This window comes from Trachinotus anak, unplaced genomic scaffold (genome assembly GCF_046630095.1).
Source record: "Trachinotus anak isolate AG129_WGS33_773 ecotype Australia unplaced genomic scaffold, CSIRO_AGI_Tana_v1 ptg000011l, whole genome shotgun sequence".
Classification (NCBI taxonomy): domain Eukaryota; kingdom Metazoa; phylum Chordata; class Actinopteri; order Carangiformes; family Carangidae; genus Trachinotus; species Trachinotus anak.
In genome coordinates, this window is record NW_027273862.1 from 3,382,528 (window position 1) to 3,399,052 (window position 16,525).

General features: G+C 39.2%; 1 protein-coding gene across 7 annotated transcripts; it reads left to right on the forward strand.

Moving 5' to 3' along the window:
• Positions 1-57: 57 nt before the first annotated feature.
• LOC139627503 (adhesion G-protein coupled receptor G5-like) lies at positions 58-15,746 on the forward strand. 7 transcript variants are annotated; one of them, XM_071488295.1, is made up of 17 exons: positions 61-200; positions 362-424; positions 1,308-1,391; positions 2,388-2,482; positions 4,831-5,237; positions 5,423-5,489; positions 5,710-5,851; positions 7,242-7,361; positions 8,552-8,677; positions 8,783-8,828; positions 8,984-9,078; positions 11,996-12,111; positions 12,414-12,682; positions 12,778-12,868; positions 13,233-13,362; positions 13,773-13,920; positions 14,640-15,746. In XM_071488295.1, the coding sequence occupies exons 5-17, from the start codon at positions 4,832-4,834 to the stop codon at positions 14,732-14,734; spliced, it is 1,851 nt and encodes a 616-aa protein (XP_071344396.1). In that variant the 5' UTR covers positions 61-200; positions 362-424; positions 1,308-1,391; positions 2,388-2,482; position 4,831; the 3' UTR covers positions 14,735-15,746. The 7 variants fall into 7 exon arrangements, with proteins under 7 accessions (XP_071344395.1, XP_071344396.1, XP_071344399.1 ...); XM_071488294.1 differs by lacking the exon at positions 362-424 and having other exon boundaries at positions 58-200; XM_071488298.1 differs by lacking the exon at positions 362-424 and having other exon boundaries at positions 120-200; positions 1,224-1,391.
• Positions 15,747-16,525: the final 779 nt, after the last annotated feature.

Here is a 16,525-nt window from a genome sequence, read left to right on the forward strand (position 1 = left end):
CGGTCGCGGCTCGTCGAGGTTGTCCCTGTGAGCGTCGCCGGTTCCTGCGGTAAAAACTCCCGGTGAAGTGCCCCGCAGCGGCCTGTCCCCCCGCCGGAGAGCTGCGGCCGTGCTCAGCCGTGCGCCTGTGTCCTGGAAAAGAGCCCCGTTACACATTCACAGTCAGAGCCGCATTACAAAGTGGCCCTCCGTAAATATCGGTGAGTTTGCACTGATATGTGACTGTGAGTCAATAAAGCTTCCTCCTGTAAGTTTTTTTTTCACCTCACCTCTTTGTGTGCTGTTCTCTGGAGCTCCGGAGCGCCACTCTCATTTAATTAACATCAAAGTCTTCGCCTAATTAGTAACCTTGAATGTGCAGTTTACAGAAGACACACAACGTCTCCAGCAGTCAGTGAAGTGGGTCCCCAGCAGAAACGCTTTGGTAATTCATTTACTTCTAACATGTTCAGTTCCAGTGGCTTCACAAGCTCCTCGCTGATAATTATTAATGAAGGGAGAAAGTTGCAAACTATAAAACAACAACCAAATAACGAGCCCGAAGTTCACCGCGCATCACCGACTCCTACAGCTGCAGCCTCAAGCAGCGTCGCAGCTCACAGCGACCACGGTTGTTCAATATCGCGACCTCTTGTTAAAAATAATTTTTTTGACGTGTCTTCGCCCTTTATATCCAGTTGTCCCTTTTCCAGAGGAGATAGTCTTTGAAGCCGGTACTTAGTTAGTTGCTGTCGGTCCTGTTCTGAGACGGCGGCCCAGCACGTTGCCTCCCTGCCGGAGCAGGACGTATGGTCCGCTGCTCCCGGTGTCTCGGTACCTAAGGTGTCATGCCAGCTTCAAGAGCAACTGCACGGCGACGACATGTTCCTGTTATGACTGTCAAAATAAAAGGTAGCCCAATAGGCTGACTTGTTCAGCCGGCACTGACTCATGAAAATGAAGACTAGGCATGAATAGGATCTATACTACACTAATACAGAAACATGATTTTATCTCATCAAAACCTATGACATTTTTCCGTCTCAGATATTTTCCATTAGGCTGTTAACTGTTAAAACGTTTTCATAACTATGGGAGCACATAGAGTTAATACATTTGATTTACATGATAAACATATTAGATAGGATAATGTAACTGCAAACTGCATGTCGTTGTTATTATTGAAAGCTCAACATCAAAAAAAGTTTCCCTTCAGCTTATTACTTTTGCCTTTTATTTTGAAGGCAGACAACATTCACGGTTTCGTCGTGTAGGCCTATTTCTGTGGCTCACTTGACAGCGCTAACCACTACAATGCTCTTATCCAGCAGGCGGACGGAGGTGGAAGCGGAGAAAGAGCCCGAGGCGGACATGACCCTCCCCCCTATGTTTTATAGCTCCCCCACACCGAGGTAATAGACCACATTAACACACACAGAAAGAGAGAGAGAGAGAGAGGCGCTGAGTGTAACAGGAAAGCACTGATAAGATGCAAGTTTTGTCGTGGCATCTACTTTATGTCTGTTCCATTCTTTGCCATGTCAATAAGAAGCAACTGCATTATCCTTACTTACTCTCAGTTGTCAGTTTATTAGGAACATCTACCTACGAATACAGTCTAATACAATAATTATACTCTCACTAAGGTTATAGCTTTCAGGTTTTGTTTAAATTGTTTTAGAGAGGTGTAATTTGTGCTGTATTATACTGACAGGTGATTCTAGTATTATGTCCATCAATAACAGAAACACCTTTCTCTATAACACAATACAGTTCAACATCGCCATAAACTTGTGTTTTTTTAAGCTAGGAGTACCTTATAAACTGACAGCTGAGTCTGTATATAAATCTATCACTTTTAATTCCTCATAAGAAATAAAATAGCCCAGTTTGGTTAGAGAAAAAAAAACCTTATGGTAGTTAACATGTGCCCAGGTCAAAAGGAAGCACCTGTCATCTCTGAAGATGGATTGATAGGACAGAAGGGAATGTTCCTAGTTCCTCGGGCAATCCCTGTCATTAGCTCCCACTGTGGAGACTGTGGACAGACATGTTTGTATAATTAGATCCCTATCAGTGGATCTGCTCAAGGGCAAAAGGAAGTAACGACTTGCAGAATGGTTGTTAATGCTTACTGGTTCAAGATTGGGAAGTGTAGCATAACAGTGACTAAATAATCTCAATGTCTGCAGTATATATTTTGGCATTTCTCATTAATGGAGGAGGCACAAAAAAGAGATAAGTATAGGGAGAGAGAGGGTGATGGGATGATAAAGGTCTCTTACATTTAAATTCAAGACATGATGGGTCCATGCATCCATCTTAAGCCATCAGGTTACTAGGAGATTTAAAGTGATTTGTTTTTGACATTTCCAAATTTATGTATTTCCTGTTGGTTTGTATTGCAGGGCAGTACGTCCACGCTGCTCCCTCATCTTTGTGGCCTGAGTTCAACACGGGAGAAGCGGTGCTATAGTCTCCTGAACAAACACAATGGTCACTGGTAAAGCCTCCCTAAACCTAAAGTTCATATATTAATATTCTAATGGTTCTCGGATAGTGTTTAAGATGTATGTTTATACAAAAGAAAGCAAAACAAGGCTTTAAAATTTCCAGAAATTCCTCTTGGGAAGGAGGCACAAAGAGTTTGACACCTTCCTATAATGATCTCAACTGTCTTGGCATCAATCAACCAAACATGGAGAACGCCTTTTTCATTGTTTTCTTAGTGAACTGGGAAACCAATGACCATAACACTGACAACATGTATTTCCCAACAAGAAAATTTGGTCACTCATTTTATATTGATTTTTATCTATTAAATTATATATTCTTATCTATTTATTTTTTATAAAAAGATTCACTATAATCAAAAGTATGGCACCTCTTTACTACATGGACTGTGTTACCCTATTATAATATAGATTACAGAAATTAATCAGAAATGCTGCAATGTCTTTCAGTGGCTTTTTCCTGTATTGTAAAATAATTCCAGTGATGCAAAACAAAACAAACATGCATATATTCACTATGCATGCATTTGTAGGTGTTCTCTTCCATAAGTCAAGGCTAGTCTGTTTTGTTGTCTCTATGCCACATGGGCCACCTGGCAGAAGGGCCACCTGCATGTCCAGCCAGTAAACCTGCTGATGGATAAAGCACAATGTGCAGCTCACGCACACACACACACACACACAGCCATGGAATGCATGCACAGTGTCACAAACTACAGGTGGGTGCATAAACTCGTATTTGTTTGTATTATTTTTTCTCCATTGAAAGTCACACCTGAAAAAACAGAAAGCATGGCAGTCTTAAGAGCTAATATGAGCTGCATGACTTGCAGCACAGATCGAGACTTTCACGTGGAATGCAAATGTGTTAACCGGAGAGACATAGTTCAAATGTTTGCCTGTAACAGTAAGACATTTTTAAGACATGTTCATTCAAGGTTGGTTTCTTTCTTGTAATTAAAGGGGAAAAAACAAAACATTTACAAGCTGGAGAATTAAATGCTTGGACTGAACTCTCAACACTTGATTCACTTCTTTCACATAATTTTTTTTTTTGATACGTTACTACCCTCTGTTGGTGGGAGTTGTGTCATGCAGCAATGAACCAAGTGATGTGCAGTCACGCAGTGAACTGATAGTTCAGATACAATATTTTTAATTAATTCGATATGTACTGTAGATTCAGTGGGAACAGAGGTAAGAGATACAACTTTTTTTTTTTTCCCCTGTTGCCGCTTCCCCTTTTTTTTCAGAATGTCATTTACATGTTTTTATTTTTACTTCCCATGAAGCTATTTGGTTGCAACAGGTTTCCTCACTTGGTTTTGTGCTGCTGTCACATCAGCTGTGTTTTGTATTCTCTTCAGACTACATTAGTTTTACAGGAACTCAGCAACGCACGAAGGTAGGGAGGCTATATGTTTGATTCTCAGAACCACTTAATTTATATATTGATGCTGATATCAGGCCTGAGGAATATCTATTGGTTATTTAACTAATTGTATGGATATGTGTAAACTTGTGTAAACATACTTACTATTTAATTTACAGCTCAGACCAATACATGTGGTTCAGTGATTGTGTTTGTATTTCCCTGTGTATTCCCTTTTTTTTCCAGTCAGATTTAATGTCTATTTCTTTACCATACATTTGATGACAGCCAGCAAGTCCTTAGTGACAGTTTCACTTTTAAATCTTACTTGTAATGTTTCAATTGTGATGCACAACACAGTTATGTTCTTGTATTCCTGTTCTCTAAACTAGATTGTATTTTACTAGTTACTAGGCCTGTTTCTGTCACTTCACTTGCCCTTGTCATTATATGAGTGTTTATTCCCCCTTTGGGTGTGGTCTGCTGTATGTTGTGTTGAATTAGGTCATTACATTGATTGTCATGTATATACATTAAATGATTTGATAACACTACTCATGCACAGAGGAAGGCCTAAGGCCAAAACACATCAACAGTGATATTCGGATAAAATGTAAAGCTCTATAGGCATCCCAGATAATAAAAAAAAATGAAACTGTGTCTGGCCCATATACTTCCACATCTGCGCAGAGTCCGGCTGTTATCCTCTGACACTGACTCACATATGGAAGATTTTCAGAATGTGTGCCAGAATTGGTCCAGATGTGGGGTAACATCTTATAATCATGCTGTATATGGGCCAATTTCAGGTGATGGAACTTGGTGTATATTGGGCCAGAAGAAAACAAGCATGTGGCCCAAGTTTGGGCTGGATATTTTTTGCTATCTGGGATTGCGCCATAGGTGTACTTTGAACAGAAAGCAGAGACAGGTTTGCATTCTAAATGAATCCTCTCCACTGCACAGGATGAAGTGGTGGTTCCTCTGGTGGCTGCTCCTGTCTTTGGTGTTTCATAACATCACCTGTGGTAGTTCACAGGAGAACAAAAATCCATGCTCACAGGAGAATAAAAATCCAGGCTCACAGGGGAACGAAGATCCAGGCTCACAGGAGAACAAAAATCCAGGCTCAAAGGGGAACGAAGATCCAGGCTCACGGGGGAACGAAGATCCAGGCTCACGGGGGAACGAAGATCCATGCTCACGGGGGAACGAAGATCCAGGCTCACGGGGGAACGAAGATCCAGGCTCACGGGGGAACGAAGATCCAGGCTCACGGGGGAACGAAGATCCAGGCTCACGGGGGAACAAAGATCCAGGCTCACGGGGGAACAAAGATCCAGGTTCACGGGGGAAGAAATCATCTAAAAAAGGTTCATCTTAAAAAAAAAAAAAGTGGTAAAATCAGAAAACAAACCAGGATGGTTTCAGTTATATCTGTGTTTGTGTGTGTGTGTGTGTGTGGTTGTGATTGTGTGTATGTGTATATACATATATTAATTGACTGTGTGTATTAAGTAACTGTAACTAGTAATTGTTTGTTTGACATTGGTTTCAGATGCCAGGTCTTTTATGGAAGATGTAAACAGCATCATGAAAAATGGAACTGGCCATGACTCTATCGAGTAAATATTTAATTATATATCAAAGAATATTTTTTTTTATCTTTTGGGATTTTTATGTTGTGTGAGTACTGTTTGTATGTGTTTGTTAGTGAATAACTTTAAAAATGAACCAGATATGGACATGGTATGAGGTTAAAGATTAAGACATTTTGTGGTCTAGAGTTAATGTGAGGATTGTAAATCAGAATGATCATTAAAATTTCTTGTTCTTTTCCTCAAGGGCCATTCAGAGTCTAGAACAATTGCTAGAGGAAACAGAGGTGAATGAGACTGTATCCATGCCTGTTGGTAATTTGATGGCTCTCCTGCACAAACCCAAATACCCCTTCGAAGGCCTTGAAATTCATGCCACTGAGACTGAGGTAAGGATATGTTTTTGTCTGATTTGGAGACTAAGTGAAACTCTGAGTCACAATGACATTTTGAATTTGATGGTAGATTTTTAGGGATCTAGGGATGGTAATGTCCTTCACTCATGCCCAGACGGAATTATCTTAAACTACTGGTTGAGCAAATAGGGGTGTTCACCTGTATATAAATACAGTTGCTACAGTTGTTACAGGCGTTGCGGTCACGATTTCAATGGATCAAAAGAAAATAGGAACAAAGGCATTTGAATTCAGAGTCCTCACAGTGTAACATTTATGATGAAGTTATCAGGGGGCAGGAAGGGCCCCCTGATTAAATTGGTTAGCAAGGTAGTGGTATTGTAAAACGGTTAACTAAATTAACAAGACAAGGTAATGGGGACACTGCAAGCAGAAAGACGAGAGCCATAGTCCCCACTACACAAAAGTCTATTTTCTTCCTCAATCCCAATTGATGAATTGTACTATGGTGATTCCCTTAAACTACTTTAGCGCAATGAGGTTGACATGTTTGGCTTTTAGTGAAATGGCTTGACAGCTACTAGATGGATTGCCATTAAAATTGATACACATTCAGATTCTTTGACAGTGCATCATGATGACGTTGGTGATCTCTAGACTTCACCACTCACACAACCATCAGGTCAAAATTTTTAACTTGTCCTACAAATACCTGCAAAACTCATTCACATACACACACAGCCATATTAGTTAAGCATATTAACATACTTAAGATGGGGATCATGGAAAGCTTTATACCTGCTTAACATCAGCATGTTAACGTTGTCATTGTGAGCATGTTTGCATGCCAACATTAGCATTTAGCTCAGTGCAGTGCTGTGCTTAAGTACAGCTGCTAACATGGTTGAAGACACCAACTAGTCTTGTATAATAAAGATGCATTTTGCAACAGATTTAAGCATTTAAGTGTTTAGCCATCTTGTTTGTCTTTGATGAGTGATGAATATGATGGAGGCTGACAGGGCAACGCTGCTTACAAGAAATTTTTAATGAAATTATTATTAATGTTATTATTAATATAATAGAAATTATTCTTTCATAATGGTGTTCAGCAGTCAGAAGTATAATCACCAAAGCTAGCTGTTCAAAATGACAGTCTTAACCGTGACCTATTCAGACGTATGCAAAAGGTAAGCAAATTATCTCTCCAGAAGGATGGCCTTATATGCTGCCGTTTTTTTCTTCATCTCCAAATATACTTTATCAAGCTTCCTAACTTTTCCTAATTCATACAGTGCCAGCCATATGAGCAAATTCAATTTTTTTCCCTGCTGTTGATGTAAGATATAAATGTAGCTATTTGTCCTATTTTGACACATAATTTCTCTTTCTGTTCTTGACACTTGTTCTCCTTCTGATGTAGGCAAGGTCAAATCAGTTTGTCCCCAACAGCAAAGTGAGTGTTCGACTGCCGAGAGAGTTGGATGCTGGATCAGACAACACAATTGTGTTTTGCATGATCACCTGGCCACAGACAAATGAGGTCAGAAACTAGTCTTTTGTTTTTTCTATATTAGTAGCTGCATATGATTGAAACCATTTGGTTTCTGTTCATTTCAGTACCCCCGTGAATATCAGTTTGCAGAGACAGCAGGTAGTGAATGTGTCCTTGTCTTAATTATTTGTCAGTGGGTTGATTCATTTGCAAGCAACCAGAAACCAGAGTCGTCCTTTCCTGTGGTGTTTATTTGTGTTAAGACCTGCAGTATTCCTGTTACATCATAACTTTAAATTCACATGCTTTAAATCTGAAGTTATAATATAATCGATAAGAGAAAATCCACCCTATAACACCTTTAGGAATAATTTTGTAGCCAGTTTGACCTTTGCCCTATTGGCTGCATAATTTAGTAAATGAGATGTGTCTATCTCACGGAGTAGTGAACAAGGTTTGGGCTGGTTTGGTAAAAAAGAGAAACAATGTGAAGTGTCAGAAATGTGCCTTAATACCTAGCGTGGGAACATTTTTGAAACGTGCTCATCAACTCACCACTAACATCTAATTTTAACCACAGGAGGACAAACTTGGATGACAATAATATGACCAACATTGTTTAATTAATTACATTTTATTAAACAATAGTAGAGCTAGAATTTTTTTCTTATCAGGCCAAATGTGGCACACACAAATGAAACCCAGAGCTACTATTAAATGTAAAAAGGGAGAACCATATTGTAACGATTTCACACCTAAACTAGTGTATTTTTTATTTGTTTGTTTGTTTGTTTTTTCAAAAAGTAAAGGGTTCTCCGGGTCATCATTTTGCATAATGCAAACCCTCAGGCAGAGATCTGTCACAAAAGAGGAAGAGATGTCAGTTTGTGGCAAAAAGCTATATCCCTAAATGCAATGGTGCAGAAAGACATCTTTTTAGTAAGGGGAACAAACAGCTGTCACTTTTTTCTGAAACACAAATTCTTGTACTTTTGTTCTTCTTCATTGCTCTCTGCAGTAACATGCAAATTGTAATTGAATGTAAGAATGGAAAAGTTCTGATGAGGGACAGTGGGTACAGCAGCAAAGGTAAACCCTAAGTTTTCATTAAAATGCAAACGACAGTGTAAGAGGAGCACTGGGTGGCTTTTTTGTTTTGACACAGTAAAGGCACTTAAGGTGATCAAATACAATAATTGTCTTGCTGTCAAACTAACTGAATGACTGTTGTACTGTAGACCATATTCGGTGCCCCAGATGTACTGTATGAGAACAGACTGGTTGGCCTGAGTGTGCGCCACAAGAATATTTCAGGATTACAAGAGCGTGTCAATATCACCATGACTCTCACTACGGGCATAAATGTAATTACAACTTCATTTCACACATCATTTACTCTCTTACAATGTGTAAGCTTGTCTCATTATTGAATAATGTATATGTTTGTGTTTTTGTTATTTGTGTCACAGGAGACCCAAGAACTCCTGTGTGCATACTATGATTTTTCAGCAAAAAGTGAGTTACAAAGCATCAGATTTATCTTGAATAGTACGGTAATAACTGAGACTGTTACTTTTGTGGTTTCATTCATAATCAGCAAAGTGAGCTGACATAATTCAAATGTGACAGCATCATATGCATAAGGGATCTGTCTCCGTTTGACTTACCAGAGTACTGTACTGACGGCTGCCTAACCACATTGGAACCAGGTCAAAGTAACATCACCTGCTCCTGTAACCACCTCACATACTTCGGTGTGCTCATGGTAGGACTGGCCTTTTTCATCATGAGACAATCACAACAAAGTATATGTGTGTGTGTGTGTGTGTGTGTGTGTGTGTGTGTGTGTGTGTGTGTGTGTATGTGTGTGTATACAGGTATTCACAGTGCTTCACTTTTTCCACATTTTGTTATGTTACAGCCGTATTGCAAAATGGATTAAATTCATACCTCAAAATTCTATACACAATACCCCATAATGACAAAGTGAAAAAAGTTTGCTTGAAATTTTTGCAAATTTATTAAAAATAAAAAACAAAAACATCACATGTACATAAGTATTCACAGCCTTTTCTCAATACTTTGTTGAAGCACCTTTGGCAGCAATTACAGCCTCAAGTCTTTTTGAGTATGATGCTACAAGCTCGGCACACCTATTTTTGGGAAGTTTCTTCCATTCTTCTTTGCAAAACCTCTCAAGCTCCATCAGGTTGGATGGGGAGCGTCAGTACACAGCCTTTTTCAGATCTCTCCAGAGATGTTCAATCAGGTTCAAGTAATGGCTCTGACTGGGCTGCTCAAGGACATTCACAGAGTTGTCCCGAAGCCACTCCTTTGTTATCTTGGCTGTGTGCTTAGGGTCGTTGTCCTGTTGGAAGATGAACCTTCGCACCAGTCCGAGGTCCAGAGCGCTCTGGAGCAGGTTATCATCAAGGATGTCTCTGTACATTGCTGCATTCATCTTTCCCTCGACCCTGACTAGTCTCCCAGTTCCTGCTGCCGAAAAACATCCCCACAGCATGATGCTGCCACCACCATGCTTCACTGTAGGGCTGGTGTTGGCCAGGTGATGAGCGGTGCCTGGTTTCCTCCAGACATGACGCTTGGCATTCAGGCCAAAGAGTTCAATCTTTGTTTCATCAGACCAGACAATTTTGTTTCTCATGGTCTGAGAGTCCTTCAGGTGCCCTTTGGCGAACTCCAGGTGGGCTGTCATGTGCCTTTTACTGAAGAGTGGCTTCCGTCCGGCCACTTTACCATACAGGCCTGATTGGTAGAGTGCTGCAGAAATGGTTGTCCTTCTGGAAGGTTCTCCTCTCTCCACAGAGCAACGCTGGAGCACTGTCAGAGTGACCATCGGGTTCTTGGTCACCTCCCTGACTAAGGCCCTTCTGCCCCGATCGCTCAGATTGGCCGGGCGGCCAGCTCTAGGAATAGTCCTGGTGGTTCCAAACTTCTTCTGTTTACAGATGATGGAGGCGACTGTGCTCATTGGGACCTTCAATGCTGCAGAAATTTTTCTGTACCCTTCCCCAGATCTGTGCCTCGATACAATCCTGTCTCGGAGGTCTACAGACAATTCCTTGGACTTCATGGCTTGGTTTGTGCTCTGACATGCACTGTCAACTATGGGACTTTATATAGACAGATGTGTGCCTTTCCAAATCATGTCCAATCAACTGACTTTACCACAGGTGGACTCCAATCAAGTTGTAGAAACATCTGAAGAATGATCAGTGGAAACAGGATGCACCTGAGCTCAATTTTGAGTGTCATGGCAAAGGCTGTGAATACTTTTGTATATGTGATTTTTTTTTGTTTTTTATTTTTAATATATCTGCTATATTTCAAGCAAACTTTTTTCACTTTGTCGTTATGGGGTATTGTGTGTAGAATTCTGAGGTAAAAAATTAATTTAATCCATTTTGGAATAAGGCAGTAAAATAACAAAATGTGGAAAAAGTTAAGCGCTGTGAACACTTTCCGGATGCACTGGATATATATATATATGTATGTAGCTTAATCCAGAAACTATGGTGTCGTATACAATCCTTAAAAAACAGTATATAATATAATATAATATAATATAATATAATATAATACAGTACATAATGAGTGACACTCATTGATATAATGCATTTTCCAGCCCCTTAGCTTAACATTAACTATCACAAATAAATGCCTAACCCCATCCCTACCCTGAACCTTTTTCCAACCCAAACTCTAAAGCCATGTCTAAACCCTCAAAAAGCAGTAAACTTTTGTCTCCATGTGACAGAAATCCCCCTGAGTTAGTGTGCATTAAGGTTTATGTCTCAACCAGTTCATAAGAACTAGAATATATGGCTGTTATAAAGTGGTTTAATGTGCATATGTTTAGGGTACATGTATATGTGTACATATGTATGTATATGACAATGAATTTCTATTATCAACGTTATATTGCACACGATATGTAGAATAATTATGCACAGTAAGATGATATATAGTACAGAAATTAATTTGTTATGAACTGATGTGTTGCTCAGCTGAACACCATGCACTGCTCTGTAGTGGTATGCATTGATGTGTCATTCTTGATGCTACCACTAGATGGACCAAGTGTTAAACATGAATCAAATTCTACACAGTGACTTACAGTACTTACAGTAAAGACCAATTAATAGTAACCTTAAGTAACAAAGTATTAACAGCAAAATACCAAGGTATACTGGAGTTAAAGGTGTAATTAGTCATTATGTACAAGGCTTTATGTGCACAAAATACTGTATTTACAGTCTATTCTATTTATTTTATTATTATTACTGATGTATTGAAATGTAAGGAGCAATTTAATGTTAAAACCAGTTGCCAGTGGAGCTGCTTTTAATGATGTTATGTACTATAACATAGTTTAATATGTAACTATCATACCTTAAAGTCCTGTAGATTTCATATGTAAAACTTAAAAGACAATATAACTAAAAGTACCATATTTGTCTCTGAAATGTACTAGAGTATAAGTATAAAGTACTATGAAAAGGAGATAAAAAGCTTCAAAAAGTACCTCAGATACCATATTTGAATAAATATACTCAGTTACTCTCAGTTACTCTACAACATTGAGCGCTGATGTGGCCACTTAGTCTGTGATCTGATCTGAACAGCCTAAATATAATAATAGAAATGTATTTTCTCCACAGGTGCCTGCTAACCTCTCACTTGAGGACCAGGAGATTCTGACATATATCACTCAGATTGGCTGTAGTCTTTCTCTGATTGCCCTGGTCATCGCTCTTTTCCTCTTCATGATCAATAGGTACTTTATTCTTCCTTGGCTGATTATTTTCCTCAATTTTCATTGTCATTTATCCCTTCATACCTTCAATCTACCCTCCCCTCTCACATATTTTCAGTTAAAGCACCATCCTTCTCTCCTTGCTCCCATCCCTCTTCATCCTCAGTTCTCTTCTTCCTCCCTTGTTTAATTTTTCTCACAGCCCTTGTTCATTTGCCCATTTTTTGCCCCATTTTATCCCTTCTTAATGCCACCATTGTAACTATGATATGTGTGTGCATAATTTAGCCCTTGACCCTGGTCAATTCTTCTCTTTTTGACAGAAATGTCAGAGCAGATGTCTCTATGAAGATCCACATCAACCTCGTCATTGCCCTTATCCTACTCAACATACACTTCCTCCCCAGTAAGATAGTGGCAGAGCTGTCCTCCACTGGGCTTTGCTTTTACGTGGGTCTTTGTACTCACTACTCCCTGCTGGCCACTTTCAGCTGGATGGCCTTGGAGGGGTTCCACATCTACCTTCTCTTAGTCAGAGTCTTCAATATCTATGTCAAGAGATACCTGCTCAAACTCGCCGTGGTGGGATGGGGTGAGTGGAGTCACCAAGGCCATGGACCCACAAGTTTTCAGTATCAGTTTAAGTAAAAGAATCAATGCCTCCCTTAATCCTTTTGTTTCATGCAGGTATTCCTGCAGTCATTGTGTCCCTGGTGATCATCATAGACAACCGTGCTTATGGTCATGCCTCTCTGGACTCATCTAACAGCACTGTAATGTAAGGGAGAAGCGGGACAAATTTGCAAACATGTACAATCTAGACTAATAAGTAACTTACAGTGCAGTATACATGCAATGTGTTTTGCATGTGCATCAGAGTTTCTGTGTAATGGACGACCATTCACAGTTGCAACAGTTATTGTAAAAGATAAGAAGACATAGTTTCCTTTTCATTGGTAGCAAACCCCATGTTACCAAACATCTAATATCCTAAAGTTAAAACACTGAATCCATACTAGCTCCCGGGAGACTATTACTGCATATAGCAAAATCTTTAGTCACCTGAAACATGTTTACAGAATTACAGAATGTTTGATTTTTCAGTATTTCAGATTAAATTGTTTTTCATACTCTCTTTGCAGATGCTATATAATTGATGGCACAATAAAGATAGCGACTACAGTGGGAGTATTTGCCCTGGTGTTCATCTTTAATGTGACCTTGTTAGGGGTGACAATCAGACGTGTTTTGAGCTTCCGCCATACCAATGAGGTACGGGTCATGTTGCAGTGTTTGCTTTCTGCTCCTCTTGACTTTAAAAAGAATTAAAATATATGTCTATGTACTGTGTGTATACATATATATGTGCAGTTATGATAATCTTTCATTCATGTCTGGTAAATATGTTTGATATGTACTCATTATAATCATAGCTATCTCCCTTGCACACACAAGTCTGTATAACTGAACTACCGCCTCTCATACAAACTGATGATATAATACTGTATGTGTGGCTCTGGAGAGCATAATTTTAAACAAACTGAAGGAGATAAATGTGCTTCCAGTCAGGAGTTTTCTAGACAAGGTCAAAGCAGTTTTGGTGTTCAATCTGCCAGACTACATACATTTCATGGTCTCTAACTGGTAGTTTCTGATTGTCTATGACCTGCTAATATGGGCAGAGTAACAGTGCCAGAGCCAAGCGAGACATCTGCACCATCATGGGACTCACAACTCTGCTCGGCATCACCTGGGGCTTGGTCTTCTTCTCCTTTGGCTCCCTGAACGCTCCCGGACTCTATCTCTTCTGCATCCTGAACTCACTGCAAGGTCTGCACAATCTGCCTCCACATGCTCAGCTCTATCATGTGGTGATGTTGCTGTATATGTTAGAAAGGGTTATATAAGGAAAATATAAAAAATACTAGGATACCTAATGTTTAAGGCTCATGGAGCGTCCACCGTTGTACACTCATACTGTTCACTTACAATGGGGCATTTATCAGGTAACATTCAGACTGGGCCATGTGAATGGGAATAAGGAAGTGTGTAACTTCCATAACTACTGAAAGCTTAACACAGCAAGTCTTTGTATTACTACATGTTTATGTCCAACTAAGTTGGTTAAGAGCAGGAACTGTAACCCTTGTCCATACAGGCCTACATGGCTGTAAATGTGTAATGGAAACACAAATTTGTACAGCAGAGCAAAGACAGCTTTCGGAGTCATAAAATAAAGAGCTAAAGTCTCTGGGTTCTCAACCATGCATGTTGATGACTTTTATTCCTGTTGCAAACTGACATGATTACAGGAAAAACTACAAAAAAAAACTTTATTGTAAGACACTTGTTTTGTCAAGAATGTGTGGTGCATAGTTTTAAAATACATGCTTTAAATAGCAGTGGATGCTGACCTAGCTATTTATATGTTGATAAAGAGTGACCTGACTCAGTTAGATTGTTTATCTGTGGGATTTGCATGATGTGCAGGATCTTTTCCTCCTCCCACACTCTCTCAAACACTCTACTTCTCTTTCCAACTCATGCAGGTTTCTTCATCTTCCTGTGGTTCCTGATGTCTTTGAGGAAGAATAGAGACTCGGCTACAAACACAGGCAGAGAAACACGTAGCACCAACAGCTAATCCTAGACTCAGCTCATTATACTAAGAGATTTTTTTGTGTGTGTGTGTCTGTGGGTGTTGGGGGACTGATAAGTTTGACATGATTATTTCTGCTTTAGATCATACCCAAATGTGTTATAGAAACTTTGTGGTGAGGGGTTTATTTCACCACCCACTGGGAAAAATGCAGGAAAACACAGTCTCATCTATGGACAATTCTTCGACCTCATCTGTTCACAATGGTGTGAACATCATGCAAACAAACTCCTTTAAGAAAAGCAAGAAGTGAGATATGAATCAAGGGGTATCTAGTCGTGATGGTCACACCATTAGGAACTTTTTCTAAAAGAACACGTGGTATCAAAGTTGAAAAGATATCATCAACTTCCTGTTTGGGCCTGTAAAGTGTACTGTTGAAAGGAAAGCTCTGTCAGGAGGCTTCATTGACCAGGCCATAATGTAATAATATAGTATGTATGTTTACGCATCATAACCCTGGAAGACAGAAGAAGCCCTCACACCAAAATGCTTTTACTACTGTGGTCTGTATCTTCTAAACTTTACTATCTAGTGCAGTGACAGGAAAGTGTAACCTGTATTTATGTACATTCACTGTGCCATATTTGGACACCAGCCACAATGCAGCCTAGGTGGAGATGGTAAAGGATTTCTACCTTTTGATTTATGGGTGTGAGGTTTCTTACCATGTCACTCTTTGTAGTGAAATGGCTCAGTGATGATGAGATCCCAGACTGTTAGGGAAGAGAGAGAATCAATCAAGTTTGTCTTCAGGCAAAAATATCCACTCCCACTGGATTGTCCATAGGTGAGATGCAGATAGTTTTTCTGCCTCAATGAACACAAATCTTTTTGCATTGCGTCCACAAGTGCTCCTGTGGCCTACACCTGCATCATGGTGCAATTGAAAATATATCCGTTGTACATTCTGTTTAAAATCCTGATATTTTTCCCTAAAACTTTTTTGTTATAATTTCTATCATACATATATATTAAACTTTTATATTTTTCAAGATTACAGTGTGTGTTTGTGTGTATGCATGTATCTGAATACATTGTTTTAATGTTGTGCAGTTTTTAACCTTTACCACTTCACTATAGGCTGACATGTTAATATACCAACTGGAAACTTTATTCTTTTGTGGTTTTCCCACATCAGGGCATTTTTATACTTAATATCACATTTCTGTTGACTGTTAAAAATCAAAAAACTCACCTGCTATAATTTTGTTGCTCTGATAAAAAAAAAAAAAAAATTTGCATAGGACAAATACCTCCAGCAGAGCAAACACAAGCACTGTTGTATTTTACCTTAAACACCCAGTCGTTAGCACAGCTCACTAGTGTCTGGTTCATCCTGTTCACTTCAGCAGTAGGAAGAGAACTACTCTGTGTCTACAGAGCATTAAAGTAAGTCTTTTTTCTCCTTTATTAAGATATATTATTGTAATGGTATAACGGGGTTACCTCTCAAACTAAAACTGACACACAGTAATTTGATCTCTTTGAACTAGAAAAGTTTAACATTGTAATTTGTTTTGTAGGTGTAGATTTTAAAGAAACCTTGGTCATGGGCTTCAAAGTTGGAACTGTAGAAAATAGTTTCCTTTATTTGGCCAACTGTAAAGTGAGACTTAAAAAGCCATAGCAAGTATGTCTGATGTTAGCTTTTTGAGTCTTGAATGTTTCTGAGTTTTGAACTTTAGATTTAGTTTTGGGAAAAAACTAATATATACATATTTGTCTTTGTTATTTGCATGTAGACTGTAATTCTGTGCAAGAGAGAACAACTAG